This window comes from Schistocerca gregaria, chromosome 2 (assembly GCF_023897955.1).
Source record: "Schistocerca gregaria isolate iqSchGreg1 chromosome 2, iqSchGreg1.2, whole genome shotgun sequence".
Classification (NCBI taxonomy): Eukaryota; Metazoa; Arthropoda; class Insecta; order Orthoptera; family Acrididae; genus Schistocerca; species Schistocerca gregaria.
The window spans coordinates 923,939,167-923,958,019 of record NC_064921.1 but is presented as its reverse complement, the minus strand read 5'-3'; the positions used below and the strand labels follow the sequence as shown (position 1 = coordinate 923,958,019).

At 42.1% G+C, this 18,853-nt stretch overlaps 1 protein-coding gene across 1 annotated transcript in view; it reads left to right on the top strand.

Moving 5' to 3' along the window:
* The window catches only part of LOC126336057 (uncharacterized), an 84,662-nt gene extending 69,994 nt beyond the window's left edge, over positions 1-14,668 (top strand). The window contains exons 3-5 of the mRNA XM_049999537.1: positions 6,711-6,922; positions 9,923-10,110; positions 14,315-14,668. Coding sequence (XP_049855494.1) covers positions 6,711-6,922; positions 9,923-10,110; positions 14,315-14,668 — 754 coding nt within the window. The remainder of the gene's footprint in view (positions 1-6,710; positions 6,923-9,922; positions 10,111-14,314) is intronic.
* Positions 14,669-18,853: the final 4,185 nt, after the last annotated feature.

Sequence of the window (18,853 nt, the reverse complement as noted above, 5' to 3'; positions counted from 1 at the left end):
AGAAAGTTATTTGGTCGAATCAGTCTTGCTTCACACTGTTTCCAACTTCTGTCCTAGTTTAGATTACAAGAGTGCAACACAGCGGTAATGATTTAGGCAGCCATAGCTTAATAATTCCATGGATCCCTTGGTTATCCTCCAAGGTCGCACTACAGCCCAGGATTATGTGATCGTATTGGGTGCAATGGTATAATGTTTGTTCCCCAGTGATGACGCTGTTTCCCAAGGGGACTGGCCACTGTGTGCACAGCTCGCCCGTCCTTGAGTCGTTTTTTGAGCACGAGGATGAACTGGCGCACCTACCATGGCCTCTTAAACATCGTACTATTTTTCAGGAGGAAAACCATATAGCACCTGTGTTATCCATTCTGAGATGTATGGAAGCCGTTTTGAACTCCAACGGATTTCCTAAACCTTATTAGGCATGATAATGGGTTTTTAATGTTACCATATATTTCCCAGTCCCTGTATATTACTAAATTTCTCTCATATACGTAGATCTGTTATTGTGGCAGCAAATGCACAGAGGGATTCCATGTAAAAAGAAATGAATTATATGCCTGTACCGCGGTTGTGAACTGTAGATTAAAACTGAAGGCAGTGCACAGAAGGGAGAATTTAAGGAGATGGGACCTGGAAAAAACGTTAGAACCAGAGGTTATAGACAGTTTCAGGCAGAGCATTAAGGAACGACTGACAAGAATTGGGGAAAGAAATACAGCAGAGGAAGAATGGGTAGCTTTGACAATTTTGACAGCAGAGGATCAAGTAGTTAAAAAGACGAGGGCTAGTGGAAATCCATGGGTAACAGAAGAAATATTTAATTTAATTGATGAAAGGAGAAAATATAAAAATGCAGTAAATGAAGCAGGCAAAAGGGAATACAAACGTCTCAAAAATGAGATCGACAGGAAGTTCAAAACAGCTAAGCAGGGATGGCTAGAGGACAAATGTAAGAATGTAGAGGCTTATCTCACTAGGGGAAGATAGATACTGCCTACAGAAAATTAAAGGGACCTTTGGAGAAAAGAGAGCCACTTGTATGAATATTAAGAGCTCAGATGGAAACCCAGTTCTAAGCAAAGAAGGGAAACCGGAAAGGTGGAAGGAGTATATAGAAGGTCTATACAAGGGCGATGACCTTGAGGACAATATTATGGAAATCGAAGAGGATGTAGATGAAGATGAAATGGGAGATACGATACGGCGTGAAGAGTTTGACAGAGCACTGAAAGACCTGAGTCGAAACAAGGCCCCAGGAGTAGACCACATTCCATTAGAACCATTGACGACCTTGGGAGAGCCAGTCCTGACAAAGTCTACCGTCTGGTGAGCAAGATGTATGATACAGGAGAAATACCAACAAGTCTTCAAAAAGAATATAATAATTCCAACCCCAAAGAAAGCAGATGTTGACACATGTGAAAATTCCCGAACTGTCAGTTTAATAAGTCACAGCTGCAAAATACTAACGCGAATTCTTTACAGGCGAATGGAAAAATTAGTAGAAGCCGACCTCGGGGAAGATCAGTTTGGATTCCGTAGAAATGTTGGAACACGTGAGGCAATACTGACCCTACCACTTATCTTAGAAGATAGATTAAGGAAGGCCAAACCTACGTTTCTAGCATTTGTAGACTTAGAGAAAGCTTTTGACAATGTTGACTGGAATACTCTCTTTCAAATTCTGAAGGTGCAGGGGTAATATACAAGGAGCGAAAGGCTATTTACAATTTCTACAGAAACCAGGTGGCAGTTATACGAGTCGAGGGGTATGAAAGGGAAGCAGTGGTTGGGAAAGGAGTGAGACAGGGCTGTAGTCTCTCCCGATGTTATTCAATCTGTATATTGAGCAAGCAGTGAAGGAAACAAAAGAAAAATTCGGAGTAGGTATAAAGGTCCATGGAGAAGAAATAAAAACTTTTAGGTTCGCCGATGACATCGTAATTCTGTCAGAGACAGCAAAGGACTTGGAAGAGCAGTTGAACGGAATGGACAGTGTCTTGAAAGGAGGATATAAGATGAACATCAACAAAAGCAAAACGAGGATAATGGAATGTAGTCCAATTAAATTGGGTGATGCTGAGGAAATTAGATTGGGAAATGAGACACTTAAAGTAGTAAAGGAGTTTTGCTATTTGGGGAGTAAAATAACTGATCGTGTTCGAAGTAGAGAGGATATAAAATGTTGACTGGCAATGTCAAGGAAGGCTTTCGAAATGTGGTGCTACAGAATAATGCTGAAGATTAGATGAGTAGATCACATAACTAATGAGGACGTATTGAATCCGATTGGGGAGAAGAAACGTTTGTGGCACAACTTGACCATAATAAGGGATCGGTTGGTAGGACATGTTCTGAGGCATCAAGGGATCACCAATTTAGTATTGGAGTGCAGCGTTGAGGGTAAAAGTCGTAGAGGGAGACCAAGAGATGACTACACTAAGCAGATTCAGAAGGATGTAGGTTGCAGTAAGTACTGGGAGATGAAGAAGCTTGCACAGGATAGAGTAGCATGGAAACCTGCATCAAACCAGTCTCAGGACTGAAGACCACAACAACAACAACAACAATTAATGAAAAGAGAAAATATAAAAGTTCTGTAAATGTAGCAGACAAAAAGGAATATATACGTCTCAAGAATGAGAAAGACATGGAGTGCAAAATGCCTAAGCAGGGATGGCTATAGGGGTATGGCTAGAGGACAAATGTAAGGATGTAGATGCAAATATCACTAGGGGTAATATAGATACTGCCTACAGGAAAATTAAAGAGACTTTTGGAGTAAGGAGAACCACTTGTATGAACATCAAGAGCTCAAATGGAAACTCAGTTCGAAGCAAAGAAGGGAAACGAGAAAGGAGGAAGGAGCATATAGACGGTCTATACAAGATCCATGTACTTGAGGACAATATTATGGAAACGGAAGAGCATGTAGGTGATGATTAAATTGGAGACATTATACTGCGTGAAGAGTTTAACACAGCACTGAAAGATCTAAGTCGAAACAAGGCCCCTGGAGTACACAACATTCCATTAGAACTACTGATAACCTAGGGAGATCCAGCCCTGACAAAACTCTACCATCTGGTGCGCAAGATATATGAGACAGACGAAATGCCCTCAGAATATAATAATTCGAATCCCAAAGAAAGAAGATGCTGACAGGTGCTCAAAATACCGATCTATCAGTTTATTAAGTCACGTCTGCGAAATAGTAATACGAATTCCTTCCAGATGGATGGAAAAACTGTTAGATGCCAACCTAGGGGAAAATCAGTTAGGTTTTTGCAGAAATTTTGGAATACCTGAGGCAATACTGACCCAACGACGTATCTTAAAACATAGATTAAAGAAAGGCAAACCTAAATTGCTAGCACTGGTAGACTTAGAGAAAGCTTTTGATAATGTTGAATGGAATACTCTTTCAAAATCTGAAGGTGGCAGCGAAAAGGCTATTTACAATTTGTACAGGAACCAGATGGCTAATATAAATGTCGAGGGGAATGAAAGTGAATCACTGATTGGGAAGGGAGTGAGACAGGGTTATAGCCTATTTCCGATGTTATTCAATCTGTATATTGAGCAAGCAGAAAAGGGAAACAAAAGAAAAATTCGGAGTAGCTATTAAAATCCATGGAGAAGAAATAAAAACTTTGTAATTCTGTCAGAGACAGCAAAGGTCCTGGAAAATCAGTTGAACGGAATGGACAATGTCTTGAAAGGAGAATCTAAGATGAACATCAACAAAAGCAAAACGAGATTAATGAAATGGAGTCAAATTAAATCGGGTGATGCTGAGGGAATTAGATTAGGATAGGAGACACTCAAAGTAATAAATGAGTTTTGCTATTTGGGGAGCAAAATAACTGATCATGTTCGAAGTAGAGAGGATATAAAATGTAGACTGGCAATGGCAAGGAAATCGTTTCTGAAGAAGAGAAATTTGTTAACATCGAGTATAGGTATAAATGTCAGGAAGACGTTTCTGGAAGTATCTGTATAGAGTGTAGCCATCTATGGAGGTGAAACATGGACGATAAATAATTTAGACAAGAACGGAATAGAAGCTTTCGAAATGTGGTGCTGCAGAAGAATGCTGAAGATTAGGTGGACAGACCTTATGACTAATGAAGAGGTATTGAACAGAACTGGGGAGAACATAAATTCGTGGCACAACTTGACTAGAAGAAGGGATCAGTTGGTAGGACATGTTCTGTGGCACCAAGGGATCACAAATGTAGTATTGGAGCACACCGTGGAGGGTAAAAATCGTAGAGGGAGACCAAGAGATGATTACACTCAGCTGCTTCAGAGGGATGTAGGTTGCAGTAGGTACTGGGAGATGAAGAAGCTTGCACAGCATAAAGTAGCATGGAGAGCTGCATGAAACTAGTCTCTTGACTGAAGACCATAACAACAGCATCGTGGTTATTAATAACGTAGTGAGGACTCATTGGTGTCTGATTCATGCGCCGCAGGTCCTGTTCATCTAGGTGGAAACATGTTACAAATGTCTTTCGAGTCAAAAAAGTATTTTCAGCTCACACAATTATGTCTGACAATCTTCCAGGGGAAGATTTAGAAATATATATTTCTGGAGCCAAAATGTTTTTACTTTTGTACAGTTATTCGGATGACATTTTCTGTGTATCGTAGATAGTCTAGGTTTACCTCAGAAGGAGGTCGAGCAGTTGCTACAACACACACAAAATAGTGGTTCATTTTACTATACCTCTATAATATACAAGTGTAATACTTAACTGAAATGCAGTCCGTTTCCACTTGTCGAGTACAAGAATACTGATTGTACTGGAATAGAAGGAAGGACCGACTCAGAGCGGAGTACATTTTACTTTAAAAATAGGTATCCAGTTCTTACTTCTGGATCTGAATTATTTTCATGCAGCAGTCAACGAAGCTTACTCTCTGACGTAATTGGTGTGCCGTTAGCGGTGGCTTATGGAACCTTTAGGGGAATGTTTTAGACAACGACTCTCATTCGTGACTGCGTCTGGTAGCTACTGTCTTTAGCTTGTGGTGCTGTCGTGATGAAGCAGAGCCGGGAACATTTGTCACGTGATCGCGAGGGAGGGGGAGGAAGATGGGGAACGAACACACTGTTCACAATCTAGAAGAAGGTGACAGAACCCTTCCATACCTGGATTTCTGGGTGAGACAAAATGGTGAAAGTTACACTGGGATACGTGTGTGTACAGAACATCTAGATATACTCTTTCTTCGCTTTCTAGTTTTGTGGCATGCTTTGATTGAGGTACACAGCACTTTGCTCTGCCAGCTGGCCGGGTGGCCGAGCGGTTCTAGGCGCTACGGTCGCAGGCTCGAATCTTGCCTCGGGCATGGATCTGTGTGATGTTCTTTGGTTAGTTAGGTGTAAGTAGTTCTAAGATCTAGGGGACTGATGACCTCAGCAGTTATGTCCCATAGTGCTCAGAGTAATTTTGCTCTATCTATGCTGATAGGTTCCTATCAGGGATAGAGTTTAGAATGTGATGACAGATTTTACTAGGTTAGGTTGCAAAGTGACAACTTCAGTTGCAGTTGCTTTCTACTTATTTGCCTCCAGATACGTACATTGAGGTCTTTTGGAAACTATACATCCCACCTGAACTTCTTTAAATTATTTATTTATGGTACAATACTGGCGATCGTTATCACTCGGTCATCACAAGCAAGATTCATTTCGAGAGAACAGGACCAAAGCGTTCTGTATTACACTATCAGAAATTCCCATAAGCGACAGAACCATAAAGTAAAAGCGTAATACGAATAATTGCTGTGAGAGTATCACTAGTGTCTCATATTTTATGCGAACTGATTCGTATAAATCCGTCGCCGTAGTCAAGTCCGCCCCTGGTAGCTGAGTGGTCAGCGCGACAGAATGTAATGCTTAACGGCCTGGGTTCGATTCCCGTCTGGGGCGGAGATTTTCTCCGCTCAGGGACTGGGTGTTGTGTTGTCCTTATCATCTTTTCATCCCAATCGACACGCAAGTAGCTGAATTGGCGTCATCTCCAAAGACTTGCTCCTGGCGAACGGTCTACCCGACGGGAGGCCGTGGCCACACGGCATTTCTACACCGTAGTGAAGACTACGTATTCTGGACGAATTAATTAATAACTGTATCAATATAAAACTGCAAAAGTTTTGCGTACATAATCAACAAAAGAAACATCACGATCCCACAAAAGCAGAAAATCAAAACTCGAAGTTAAATAGTACGTGCCTTTGTATATTTCCCTATGAAAAATAATGCTTTTCACAGAAAATTTAGTGTAATCGCGCCCTAGCATGTAGTATGTTAAGTTCCCGTTACTTTAAAAAGTAATATCGGTACAGAAACATATTGTTAAGCCGTTCTCAATAGCAAACAGCTGCTCCGATGTTTTAACTTCTTATTATCATTTGCGACAGGTGTCACCAACAAAAGCCCTACGTACATTTTTACCTAAACATCACAATTATGTTCCAGAAGGTCACTGAAGAGCAGTTGACTGGCTACCATGAGCAAATTGAGCGACTAAGCAACAATGAGCATCGCCTTAATGAGGTTAAATTTCAACAGGGAATCCATCTGGGAAATAGGAAAGTTCCTCCCTGGGTAGCATTTCACGAGGGTACTGATACAATCCTGCCATTTATTTACGTACGAGTTTTCGGCAGCTAAATGGAACCGCCACTCCTCGCAGGTACGAACCCCCCATCAACACGGTGCGGGACCTGCGCGACAGCGGACTGAATTGGGCTGCGACGCACATAGCATGGCTGAATCCTCTGAGAGGCACCGACGAGCCGGTGATCATAGACCTGTGCGAGCGATTCAGAGCGCTCAAGGAGGAAGACATGAAGGCGCGCTCTTCTACCCGTGACCTGGCGCTCGGCATCGAACGGCTGCCGGCAGGTGGGTTCTTCTAGCGCGCACAGTCTGCGTCAGGTCTCAGTCTCTGCCGAAAGTAAGTAGACAATGAAACATGTGAAATACAAACAATCTTGCTACAGGAACATCCGTATCTGAGCCAACAATAATAATTTTTACACGCAGTAGTACATTCGATAAAACAAAATGGAAGTGCTATGTAACATTATAGAAAACAACGGTTGGGCTAGGTGCTGTAATACCTAAGTCAATGTCACAGCAACAGAAGAAGATACTACGGGCGACTGCCTGGATAAAGAAATATGCAGTGAACACCAGGACTCTTACACTGTGTGCTGTAACCTCGAATGCCGTGTACAGGACGCGATGTACCACCAGCGTGTGCTTAGCATGGAGTAGCGCACACGAAGGAGGAAACAAACTGGTAAGCCTGAGTGCAAAAGTACTCCCATCTATTGATGGGAAGGGCAACGAGGGACCAACTACCCCAGCCGTCCACAATTTTAAGTCAGTGATTTATATTCAAAAGGAAAAAAAATACAAGAAAGTTGCATGAAAAGCGTTAAGAGCAAATTGTGAGTGGTAAAGGATCATACGGAACAAGAGCACTACAGAACTGTAGCAAAGTTAATACGAAGCTGGCAACTTAGAATTTATGTATGAACCATAAAACACAATTCAAATTTTTTCTCTTTCCATGAGTGGCACGCTGGTTTTTAATGTAGTAGGGATGGCGACTTCGAATAAGGTGCCACAGTCATGAGATAAACAAAAAACATCTCACTACTCAACAAAATGGATGGTAAAACTCAACAAAATGGATGGTAAAAAAACCTTAAAGTCCACACTTTCAAAAATTCCTATATCAATTAATTTGTAGCAGCAGTAGCACTGAAGGTACACATCAAAAGCAGAAACAATACAAAAACTGCTTAACTAAAGGACGGCAACTCAACAAGACTTATGGAAGATAAGGCGTGAGACAAATTTCACATCATGAATGTCAGGTAAATTTTTATTTAGTGACGAAACAGACAATGTCACACTATAATGCGCCACAGTCATGCCCATTTCTATTAAATGCCCATTTCTATTAAATGCCCATTTCTATTAAAAGAAGACTTTTAGAGCTATTTAAAATATAAACTGTGTTGAACCCTGCAGTCCTCACTATAGGAAACAGGCACATGCCGTTTAGTGGCTAAGCCTTATTAAGGGCCACAAAAGCAATGGCGAAAACATTGAAATATAGATGTACATTAATCAGAAGGAGAAGGAAATGAGGCCGGTTACTTCTTCAAAAGAGGAAAGTTATTCAGAAGGGATGCGCGCTTGAGCGAAGTTGACATATGTCTTTACCCAGGCAGTCGTCCATAAAATTTACTGGTGTCTTTGCCATCGACAGGTTTTACCGCACCTACCCTGATGGCGGTTTTCTAAAATGTTATGTGAAACTTCTTTTTGTTTTCTCCTTTGTACTACTGCGTGTTAAAATTATTAGCTACGGTCTCTCGTTTGTTTTCAATATCACACCTGATAATGGACATGTAAGAGCCCGAAAGCGGTACTGCTTTAAGTATTGAAAAATATAATGAACCTTACAACTACAGCGGTATCTTAAAACTCTATATGTGAAGTAGGTGATTCACTGATTACCTCAAGCACTGGACGCAGTAAGTTGCTTGTGATATAATGGCGCCCTTAGAATTAAATGTAATCGAACCGTCAATTAAAAAATTTTTTGTCAACTGTGCAATATGTGCAGTGTGCGTAACTTAAAAAAAGGCAAAGATTATTAAATTTTTTCACTAAACTGTGGTTAATTAGATTCATGGAGAGCCGTATTGACAAAGTGTGTCACGATATAAAACAGTCCTGATGAGCTGTGGCACAATTTGACGTTAAAACTAACCCTCAAAAGGTCAACAGTTTTTTAACATCGGCACAACTAAGCAACAACATCACAGATTAATTCCTACATAACGGAATTAACATAAATGCAAGTTCAATACTCGGCCACTGGTGGTTGAAAGGACGCCGCAGAATCCTATGTTTCCTTTTATGATCTCCTTGTAACGCTGGTTTTAGCCATCAATCGTACGTTGTCACTCCGAATTTCTGAAGGAAACTCTAGCTTCATCACAAAGGACTTGATATGATGCGTATCACATCTTCTTTTAAGTTCTGTACTTGGTGCATAATTACGCAAAAACACTTTAAAAATTTACCAAAGGGGTTCTTGTAGTATCTATGTAGGTGTTAAATGACCTTGAGTACAGACACCAGAACTTGGGATAGGCATAAGCAGGGTTACAACAGAGTTGCGTGTAGAAACTGCGATTAATTTACTTTTAATCAATTACTCAAAATGACAGTCACAATCGCATTAGTTTATTTTGTGGCCAACCGATTTCAACCAACGATGGGGTCATCTTGAGGGCAATTTACACCATTTGTTCGCTCGCTGGAGTCGTCAGCCTGCCTGGCATAATTACCAACCGTGCACAGCAGCAGGGTAACGACTGTTTGGCGGCAAACTAATGCGTTTGTGACTGTCATTTTGAATAATTGACGAAGGGTTACAATCAGCTAGACTGTTAATTTTGTCTTCGGATCTAGAATACGGAATTGCCATACTGTTTGTTCCAATTTATCGTATGCAGTGGTACTGTTAGAAAAATAGTGAATTAGATATCCATCTGTCTCTTTGCTTTGGTACCTGGCATTTTGAATGTCTTGCTATCAGGCTATATTTTTGTAATTATGTATTTCGTGGTTGGAGATACAGCTGCACACTGAAACAGCAAACCTGTAGGCACCATTACTTCTTACATACATCTTTGACGACAGTCCACACACACACACACACACACACACACATACACATTGTTAAACGTGGTTCTTAGAGCATCTATACAGCAGTTTGTTCTAGCAAGATACAGGGTGACGGTTTAAAATAGATGAGAACTGAAATTTCTTTTGACACTTAGCTCATTCTGTTATGAAACGTACGCTTTGTCTCAGGATACTTTGCTGTTGGCGACTACATAGAAGAGGAAGCCGCCAGCAAGTGGCTGCGGCCGATGCGAGAGGACATCTACTGGGAGATGAACAACATAATGGTGCGCAAGGGCTGGCCGCACCTTCAGCATCTGGACGACCTCATCGACCGGCTAATCGACTCTGGTCTCATACTGGCCTGGGAGGGTCAGGTTAGTACTACCAAAATACCCAATATTATTTTTTTATATTACTGCGGTACGTTTGCAGGTCAATGTTTACATCAGAAAACCGTACAACAGCACTCGGTGTCACTTTATGCAGGTCTTTCAGCCCATCTTTAAAAGCATGAACTGGGTAGTTTTCCCAACCACAGTAACATGCAGCACATTTCCACATCAACGTCCTATTCGGATGCGATTTAGTTTCGTCCACTCGCGACGACATTCATCAAACCATGAACTTTCACCATTGGTTTCTAATCTGTTGGGGAAGGTGGGATGAAAGTTCATTGCAGCACACTTTAGGTGAGATCTGAAACGTCTGTGACCCCAAGCTCGAACCGAGGTTAGTTGCGTGGCTTCAGGCGTGTTACCGTTTGGTTGTAGAAAGCGCCATATGTAACATATGATACTCTGTCTTTTTAAGAACTTACACGATGGCAGCTTTCTTCTGAGAGGTGGAAGAATGGATAGAGCATTCAACTGGAACAGGAGGACCCCTACCTGGCAGTATCAGTAATGGTCTTCGTGGCGTCATTCAGGCGCGTATCTATTTTAGTTACATGGGTGGTGTTTTCTCATGCAGGTGCCACAATATGCGGCAGAGGAATACACAGGTGGAATTGAAGCACTGCTTAGAGTATCTTCATTCCCCCTCATCTACCAATCCCTTTCGTGGAGGTGATTTACCCCTGAGCTACGCACTTTAACAAATTAAAAATAAGATAATAATATAATAATAATAATAATAATAATAATAATAATAAATTGTAATAATAATAATAATAATTATTATTATTATTATTGTTGTTGTTTGTTTGGATAAGTAAGTAATTGAGAGATTAAAATTTACGCTGTGAATTTATCGAACTTCGCACGTCCTAAGATGTACGGAAAGTAGCCAGGACGCGTTACGTATTTTTTGTAGACAACGTCTGATATCTGACATCAGCTTCAATCATGACAGTGGGGTGACTAAAACTACTAAAACAGAGAAAAGCATACGATTAAATAAAACATATATTCATTACAACATATACATTACGATGTGAATGACACTTACGTAAAATTATAGGTAAATAGTTGCAGAAAATTTACAAATGAGAGCGACTTATTAACTCTGCGCCTCTTTTCTGTAAATAAATATCAATATGGCTAACTGTGGAGCCACACAAAATATTACGTCGATCTAGGACAACGAAAGACATAATCGTGTGCTGATGCTTACTGGCTCCGACAAGTGGGCGGTGTTAATTCCTTTATTTAGCATTCTCTTGTCTTAAAAAATCGATAAATATAGTATAAGTTAACTAAATTAAATATTGTCTGTGCTCGAGTGCAAATGGTTCCTTAAAGCACCTATCACATATGTGTGGATTCGCACTTAAATGATAATGTCCAATCGAGAGTGACACCTGCATATTTATTGTAGTCGTTGTGTGAGATTCTAACTCAATAAAATAACACATTTAACTTGCTGAGAACTTCTTTATTATGTAAACGGTATGCTGTGATCTCTAATTGGGTTCTGCTCCTTCCTTCATGTGAAAAATTACTGCTTCCATATAATAAGATTCTCTACAAAGATATCCTCACAATACGTGGTATATTCTTCCGCTATAAGAGGCGATCTCTAGCAACCAAAAAGTAATTCGTTTTCCATGGTGATTATACTTCAGTTTGCGGAATTACAGTAGATGACACTTTTTGGAATGCCGAGTGTTTTATCGTTCTCTGGAGTACACTATGCAGTAATCACCTGAAGGTTGTGTTCTTTATATCCCTCTACCTTAGAAACATGCAGCTCTACGCTAAAATCGTGATGTTGGTCTTTCATTCTTCGGCCTGCTCAGCCACCCTGGATAATGCAAACTGGTCGCTAAATGAATTCCTGAAAGCATCCACTTCACTATGATATCAGTTTAGAACTACGGCAGGGTACATATATGAATGAAACTAGTTGTGATATAAACGTACTAAAAATCGATTAAAAAGTAATAACTACTAAGCTACATCCTAATTACGTCTGTATGAAGTCGAAAACCTGTGATGTGTTTTTGCTGACAAAATGATGATCTTACGAAGAAGGGGAGTTTTTGGGTAAACGTTCCTCTAATTGGTTCTCTATATTCTCTATATTCTGTGCATCTCAGAGTAGCACGTAACTTAACGTTCTTCAGTCTGAACCGATTCAGTGGTTAACACACTGGTGGATGACTGTTCTAAGGACTCAATCGAGTCAGATCGAAAATAATATTAAATAAGAAAATTTAAAACAAGCATCCACTTCAATCATCTAGGATATGATATTAGTCTTAACTATGTGCAAGACATTGAGAAGAAGGTTAAAAAATATCAATTGGAACAACTGGAAGAACTGTGTGAAGAAAAATAAGAAAAAAATCAATTAAAATCCTATTAAGTTGTGGGTTTATCTCCTGCTGTAAATGGTTCCTTCTCATAGACGGTAACGAAAATAGAAAGATCACCTGCACAAGAAGCAGTAATGATGTTCTTCAGATACGCAAGAGGCTCTCACAAAATGAATAAAATGAGGAATGAAACAATAAGATCAGATCTAAATATTTTTTTTCAGTAAGTGACAAGGTAGAAGAGATTAGAATGAAACTGAAGGATCATGTTTATACGATGCTAGGTGCTCAAATCGCCACTTTCTGTAGTTTAATAAGGACTGCACAAGAAATCGACAGGGAAAAGATGGAATGAACTCGGCAATCCTCTGTAAAGATTAAGATGCCGAAGATTAGAGAAAAATCCCTAAAACTATCGCCACAGCAAGAAGGTGGATGGACAAATATCCAAGTGATAATTGCAATTAATATCTTGAAAGATAGGCCCAAGTTGATGTTAGTCAGAGATAACGATTATGTGGAAGAGATTTGTAAGCGCAACGAAGAAATTCAATGCGCCTCTTTCACAGGAGAAGTCGCGTGCTGGCTCTCCTCCTGTAAAGACGTGCGAGAACAATTCTTGTCTTAGTTATTGAGAGTACGGAAGGCGAAGAGATTGTTTTGCATTTAGAAGTGTTTCTTGCGTGACGCGATTCACGAACTTAGGAAACTGATTTTCTAGGCAGAGACAGGAACTGATAGACGCGTTTAATCAGGCATAACGGGTTAACTGAACTTTATTGACGAAACTAGTGAATATTGGACTTGGCTTTCAAATAATTGACAATGAAAGAAGAGCGGATAGTATATCAAACGACTACACTCAATTAGTCTCGAGTAGGACCCAATTACACGACTTCACGAAGATAATACAATTACTCTGAACAGTCAAGTAGTCGTAATTGTCAAGAAACTTAATTTTAATACAACTGACTTTATCAACCAACTGCGTGTACGTGTGGTGCGAAAGTTATAAAGTATTTAGTGGCCAAGAAACATTAAACTGTTCGTTCCAAGTGATATATCAAGCGTGGTGGACATTATTAAGTGATTTAATCAATGATAGTGAACCAACGACTGTTCAGGAGGGACAATTTAATCTGAATATCAATATACCTACTTTTAATTGAAAAGACAACTTTTGAACAATTTTTAACATTACGGCGTAGATTCACTCAGACGTAATCGAAGAGTATATGTGGAACTCGCTTCATACAGGTTCAACAACTCCATAGCCACGAGCCAACAACGTACGTGAAGACTGATAATTACAATGTTTCCTCGCAATTGGTGGTGTGTACGATGCGGATAAGATTTAACAACTTCCCCATATCCGGGCAATGAATCATTCAATCTTAAATCAGAAGAAGCATCCATCGTACGAGTTCGCATTTCTGTCTCCAGTTCACCAACGGGGACCTACGTCATTGCGCATCGTTTCCCAACTCCACTGCGAGAGCTGTGGCAGTAGCAGTTCTACGGCGTCGACAATATCAGGATGTGGTTGGAGTGGGGGGACGCCATTCTATTTAAGTTAGTTTCAAGTTATACTAGACCTCACACCGGTCAGTTTCCTACACCATTTGCTCGTTTTCCAGCTCCTCAGTTGATGACTATGAATAAAATCTGTTGTGTAATTTGTAGGCTGTCTAGCTAACACTCTGCTCAAAAATTGAACAGAAATGGAACTTTTAGTATCTTGTTCCCTCTTGGATGATTTTGTGCGGGCGCTTCTGGCAGCAGAGTGAAGTATTCTCCTCGACCTCACATCGTCGTGTTGGCAGGTGACGCGACGATGGCTGGCGCCCCGCGTGCAGCTGGCGGTCCAGACGGCGTTCCGGCTGCCCTCGGCGGGGGCGGAGCCGGTCCAGCTGCGGCTGTCGCACGTGCAGGGCGAGTTCGCGATGCTCGCCCTGGGCCTCTGCCTCTCGCTGCTCGCCCTACTGGCCGAGCTCGCCATCCACAGGTTCCTCAGCTGCGGCGGCGCCGCTCTGCCCTTCAGCGTCAACTCTCTAGCGGAGCCACCTCGGAAGGAAATGGCGTTCACGAGGGTTTATGGGTCGCAACTGAGAAAGGCGAAACTGTCTGGCCCAGTAGTTGGAGCTCCGAGAATAGCGGGCCGGGAGCGTCGTTCATAACAGTAGCGTGCTGCAGTAGTAAATAGTAGCACAACAATAAATAAACACAGTAGTTAAATCCCGTTAAATATTAGTACAACTATATCACTGTAACTTTACAGCTATAAATACGAGGGTTGCCCATAAAGTAATGCACCGCAATTTTTTCTTCAGATATTCTTCATTTAACATAATGAGAAATTACACACACGACTGAATGGTGTTTTATCTACACATCATACTTTTTGACGTAATCTCCATCCCGTTCTGTAGCCTTCTTGCAGAGCGAAACAAGGGCGAGTGTGCCCTGTCTGTTGCAATCCTTGTCCTTGTGGCGGAACCAGTGCTTCACTGTGGCAATCACCTCCTCACTGTCCCCAAAATGTCTTCCACGAATGGCATCTGAGAAGGCTAGGCCAGGGCTGTACGGTGGATGAAGTAACACTGTCCAACTCTGTTTTGCGATGTGTTCAGCGGTCGTCAGACTTACGTGGGGCCGAGCGATATCGTGTTACAGCAAAACACCTCCAGGGTTGCTGTGGCGCCGAAGTCAGCCGAAGCGCCTCTTGAGTTTTGTTAATGTGTTGACATGCGCTTCTGAATTAATGGTACTGCCTCTTGGCATCACGTGAATGAGAATCAGACCTTCACAGTCTCAGAACACGGCGGAAGCAGTTGCTTTGAATTTTTTCTTCTGTGCGAAGTGGGAATCTACATCTACATCTACATCCGTACTCCGCAAGCCACCTGACGGTGTGTGGCGGAGGGTACCCTGAAAAAGAGAAATGTCTCGGTAAACAGCTATTAACTTACATGTTAACTTAAATAATTTCATATCTTTTATGGTGAAATATTAGTAAAATAGAACTGTGATTGTAAATAATGGCTCCATTCCTTCGACTGTCGTTTTGTTTCACGGTCAAAATTGGGAACTTACGTTTAGTCAGCTGTCACAATCCGGGACAAGAAGTGTGGTATCAACAGCTACGATGCCACTGCTTAGGTAAAAGTTCTTAGGTTGGCACTACGACACCGACACCGATGGCAGCGCCCTCAAGCCGGCTCTGTGCCGCTCTACGAGCGCCGCTCCAGATTCAGCCCATCTATTCGCGAGCTGGCAACCAACCAACATTGTTTCATCTTTACCAAAACTAACGTATATGTCATTGACTAATATTCTCTATGAAATGTACTTTTACCTTAAAAGAAGTACAGAGATTTTTACCTCACCTGCTGCTACTCGTATCGTACAGTCGGTCTACCATTCAGTTTACAGGAGCAGACACACGCGCCGCCTTCCAGGAGGAACACAAACAGAAGGCTTCCCCCTCAGCTTCAAAACGTTGCAACAAGTCAAGACAAATGTTTTTCGGTGCGATCAACCGTTAGACACCGCTGGATACATCTTGCACGCACTTTTGAATATCCAAGAGTGCGGATAATTGCATCCTCATTTCCTTTGTTGACTGACAGATGCAGCGCCAACTGCCGAGTCGTAAGGCGTCTTTCCTAGCGAATGACAACATCAATTCGCTCCAACGTGTCAGGTGTGAGAGCCGTGGATGGTCTCTCCGATCGCTGCAAATCGTGGAGATTCACCGAACCGCCTTCAAATGACCTCACCCTCCGTGTCCAGCGACTAACTGTACCTCTGTCGACAGCAGGTGCTCCATAGACTTTGTGTTGTGTACATAGTCCGGCATAGTCAGCGCAGACACAACTTTCCCAATAGAGCGCGCCCCGCTAAGCACAACAGCGCAGGCGCAGCTACCGACCGTCTCCGGTCGACGAGATGGCGCTCCCATAAAGATGGACAAAATTCTGCTTCCACCGATCCGCGTATTAATACGTAATGGAGCCAATGACATTTTTGCTAACGTTGAACCTTTTCTCCTCGCGGATCACACTCGCGCAGTGATACCTGAACGCGCGAGGTATTAATAACGAGTGTACAGACCTCCGATTAGTCAGTCTGTATTAGTCTGCATTAGTCTGTAGTCAATTTTCAGTCGGCGCCTAATAAGATTACCCTATTCCTGTACATAGCCATGAAGAGAAATGTATAGACACTTTGTCAAGTATCAGAGGTATGTGAGAATAAGATTAACGTACCAAGACCAAAGGAACTTCAGATTGTCAATTGTAAACAGCATCCAGAATCAAGTTACGTAATATCTATGATTTTTATTATTTTAATAAATGTGTGTGAAAATTAATCAAGTTCTATTTCAAGTTGGGCACCGGCAATCTGCTACTCTAAGCGTGCAAGGGGCATTTCTATCGTCTGACCTAATGGAAGAAGATAAACACGTCACGATAAGACCACGAGACATATTGCTGACACTCGCCTACTTCGTTAGAGCGACTAGTCAAATACTCTGGTGGTGTGTGTACCGAAGGTCTTACAGTACGCACACCACACTTTGCATGAGCGTTTGTGAATGTTCCCCGCAGTTTCTTTCTCTGTAATGAGAAATTCAATGACGCCACTGTGCTTGTAACATACGCCATTTTGAAACTGTCCTGCAGCTACAGTATCTGTCAGACGTGACGAAATCTTGCCTCGTTCACTCAGGAGACTTCAAATTATACATACGTAACGTTCCGCATTCATAGCATTGTTTTCGGCTGAGTACAAAATGCGGTGCATTACTTTCTGGGCAACTCTCGTAGATTGCCGGAAAAAAATGTAGGACCGTCAGGAACATGGCCATTTTACTGAAAAGTGATATGACTGATAGTCCACCGTTATAGGACTACATGATAACAAACTCAGACAAAATGAACCTCAGTTGTCACAGTAAAGGGTGGCCAAACAGTCACATCAACACACGGTGTACCCCACTCTGGCCATCGGGCAGACGTGTGTTCTCGATTAGAAACGATCGTAAAGGTGCTTCATGGCACGCTGCCATTGACTGTCACAAGAAATTCGGCAATAGTTCTTGCTGGCTCTAGAGAACGCGTAAGTTCCCGTTCCACCACGTCCCATACGTTTTTTATTGGTTTGAGGTCCGCTGATTTTGCTGGACACAGCAGTACATGTATGAAGAGCACGTTGCGTCGCTGCAGCCGTATGTGGACGAGCCTTGTCCTGCTGGAAAAGAACATCACCTACTGGTCAAAGAAATGGCAGCAATAGAGGATAACAATCTCTGCTATGTAGCGGGCACTAGTTGCTGTACCCTTCAGAATCACCAAACGTTACCGCGAGCTGTAACTGCTTGAGCCCCTCACCCTGAATGCTGGGGTGGGACATGTGTGTCGTCACTGAATATATTTCAAATCAGGCCGCTCACCACGTCTACGCCGTATTTATGTAATCTGTCAGTCACGTACAGACATAACCAGCTCTCATCACTGTCACTCTAGCACTCCAGTCGGCTTTTGTACGTCATCGCAGTAGCTTTACTTGGCGATATCGTGTTGTCAGTGGTAGGTGGTGAAAGGCACACGTGATCTTAGTCCTGCTGCAGGCAAACGGTTCCCAATAGTCCTTGGAGACCCTTCCGGTGCTACATGTGCCCAAATTTCTTCGCCTGAATATGTTCGGTCGTCCACTGCTTCTTTGACAAAACGTCGCACTTGATGTGCGTCTGTACTACGCGGACGTACAGAACCTGGGCTACGGTGACGCGACCACAGACCACTGTCGAGAACTGCTACAGACCACTGACACATTCTTACAAACTTGTGCAGCAACCGTTCGATACGGGCGTACACTTTACTGTATACCTATAATGCCATCCAATTCAAATGAATGAATTTGTTCAAGCGGAGTATGTACCTTAGAATGAATTTTATCAACACTGTTCCCCTCTACGGCACAGTTGCTGTCTCCCGAGTCAAAACAGAGGGTGCACAGACAGGCCACCACAGCGCCATCTCGTCGCCTATGAGAGTGACAAATTAATCACTTGTACTACAGTCCCTGAGTATGCACATATTAAACCCCCATGTCACTAAACACTATCCTTCAAGCCTTCACAGTTTTATCCGAAACTTATAGTCCATAAGAAAATAAACGTAGTTTATACGACATGTGAAGTTCAAAAGTTCAGCTTCTATCGTAGGATGGGAACAGTGACCTCTGATGAAAACCAAAGAAACTGTCACCTGTGCTCCACCTACGTAAGCCGCAGTAGTACAGATATCCTGAGGCAGTCTTTTGAAGTCTGCTACTTGTGGTCGAACCCTGCTGACAAA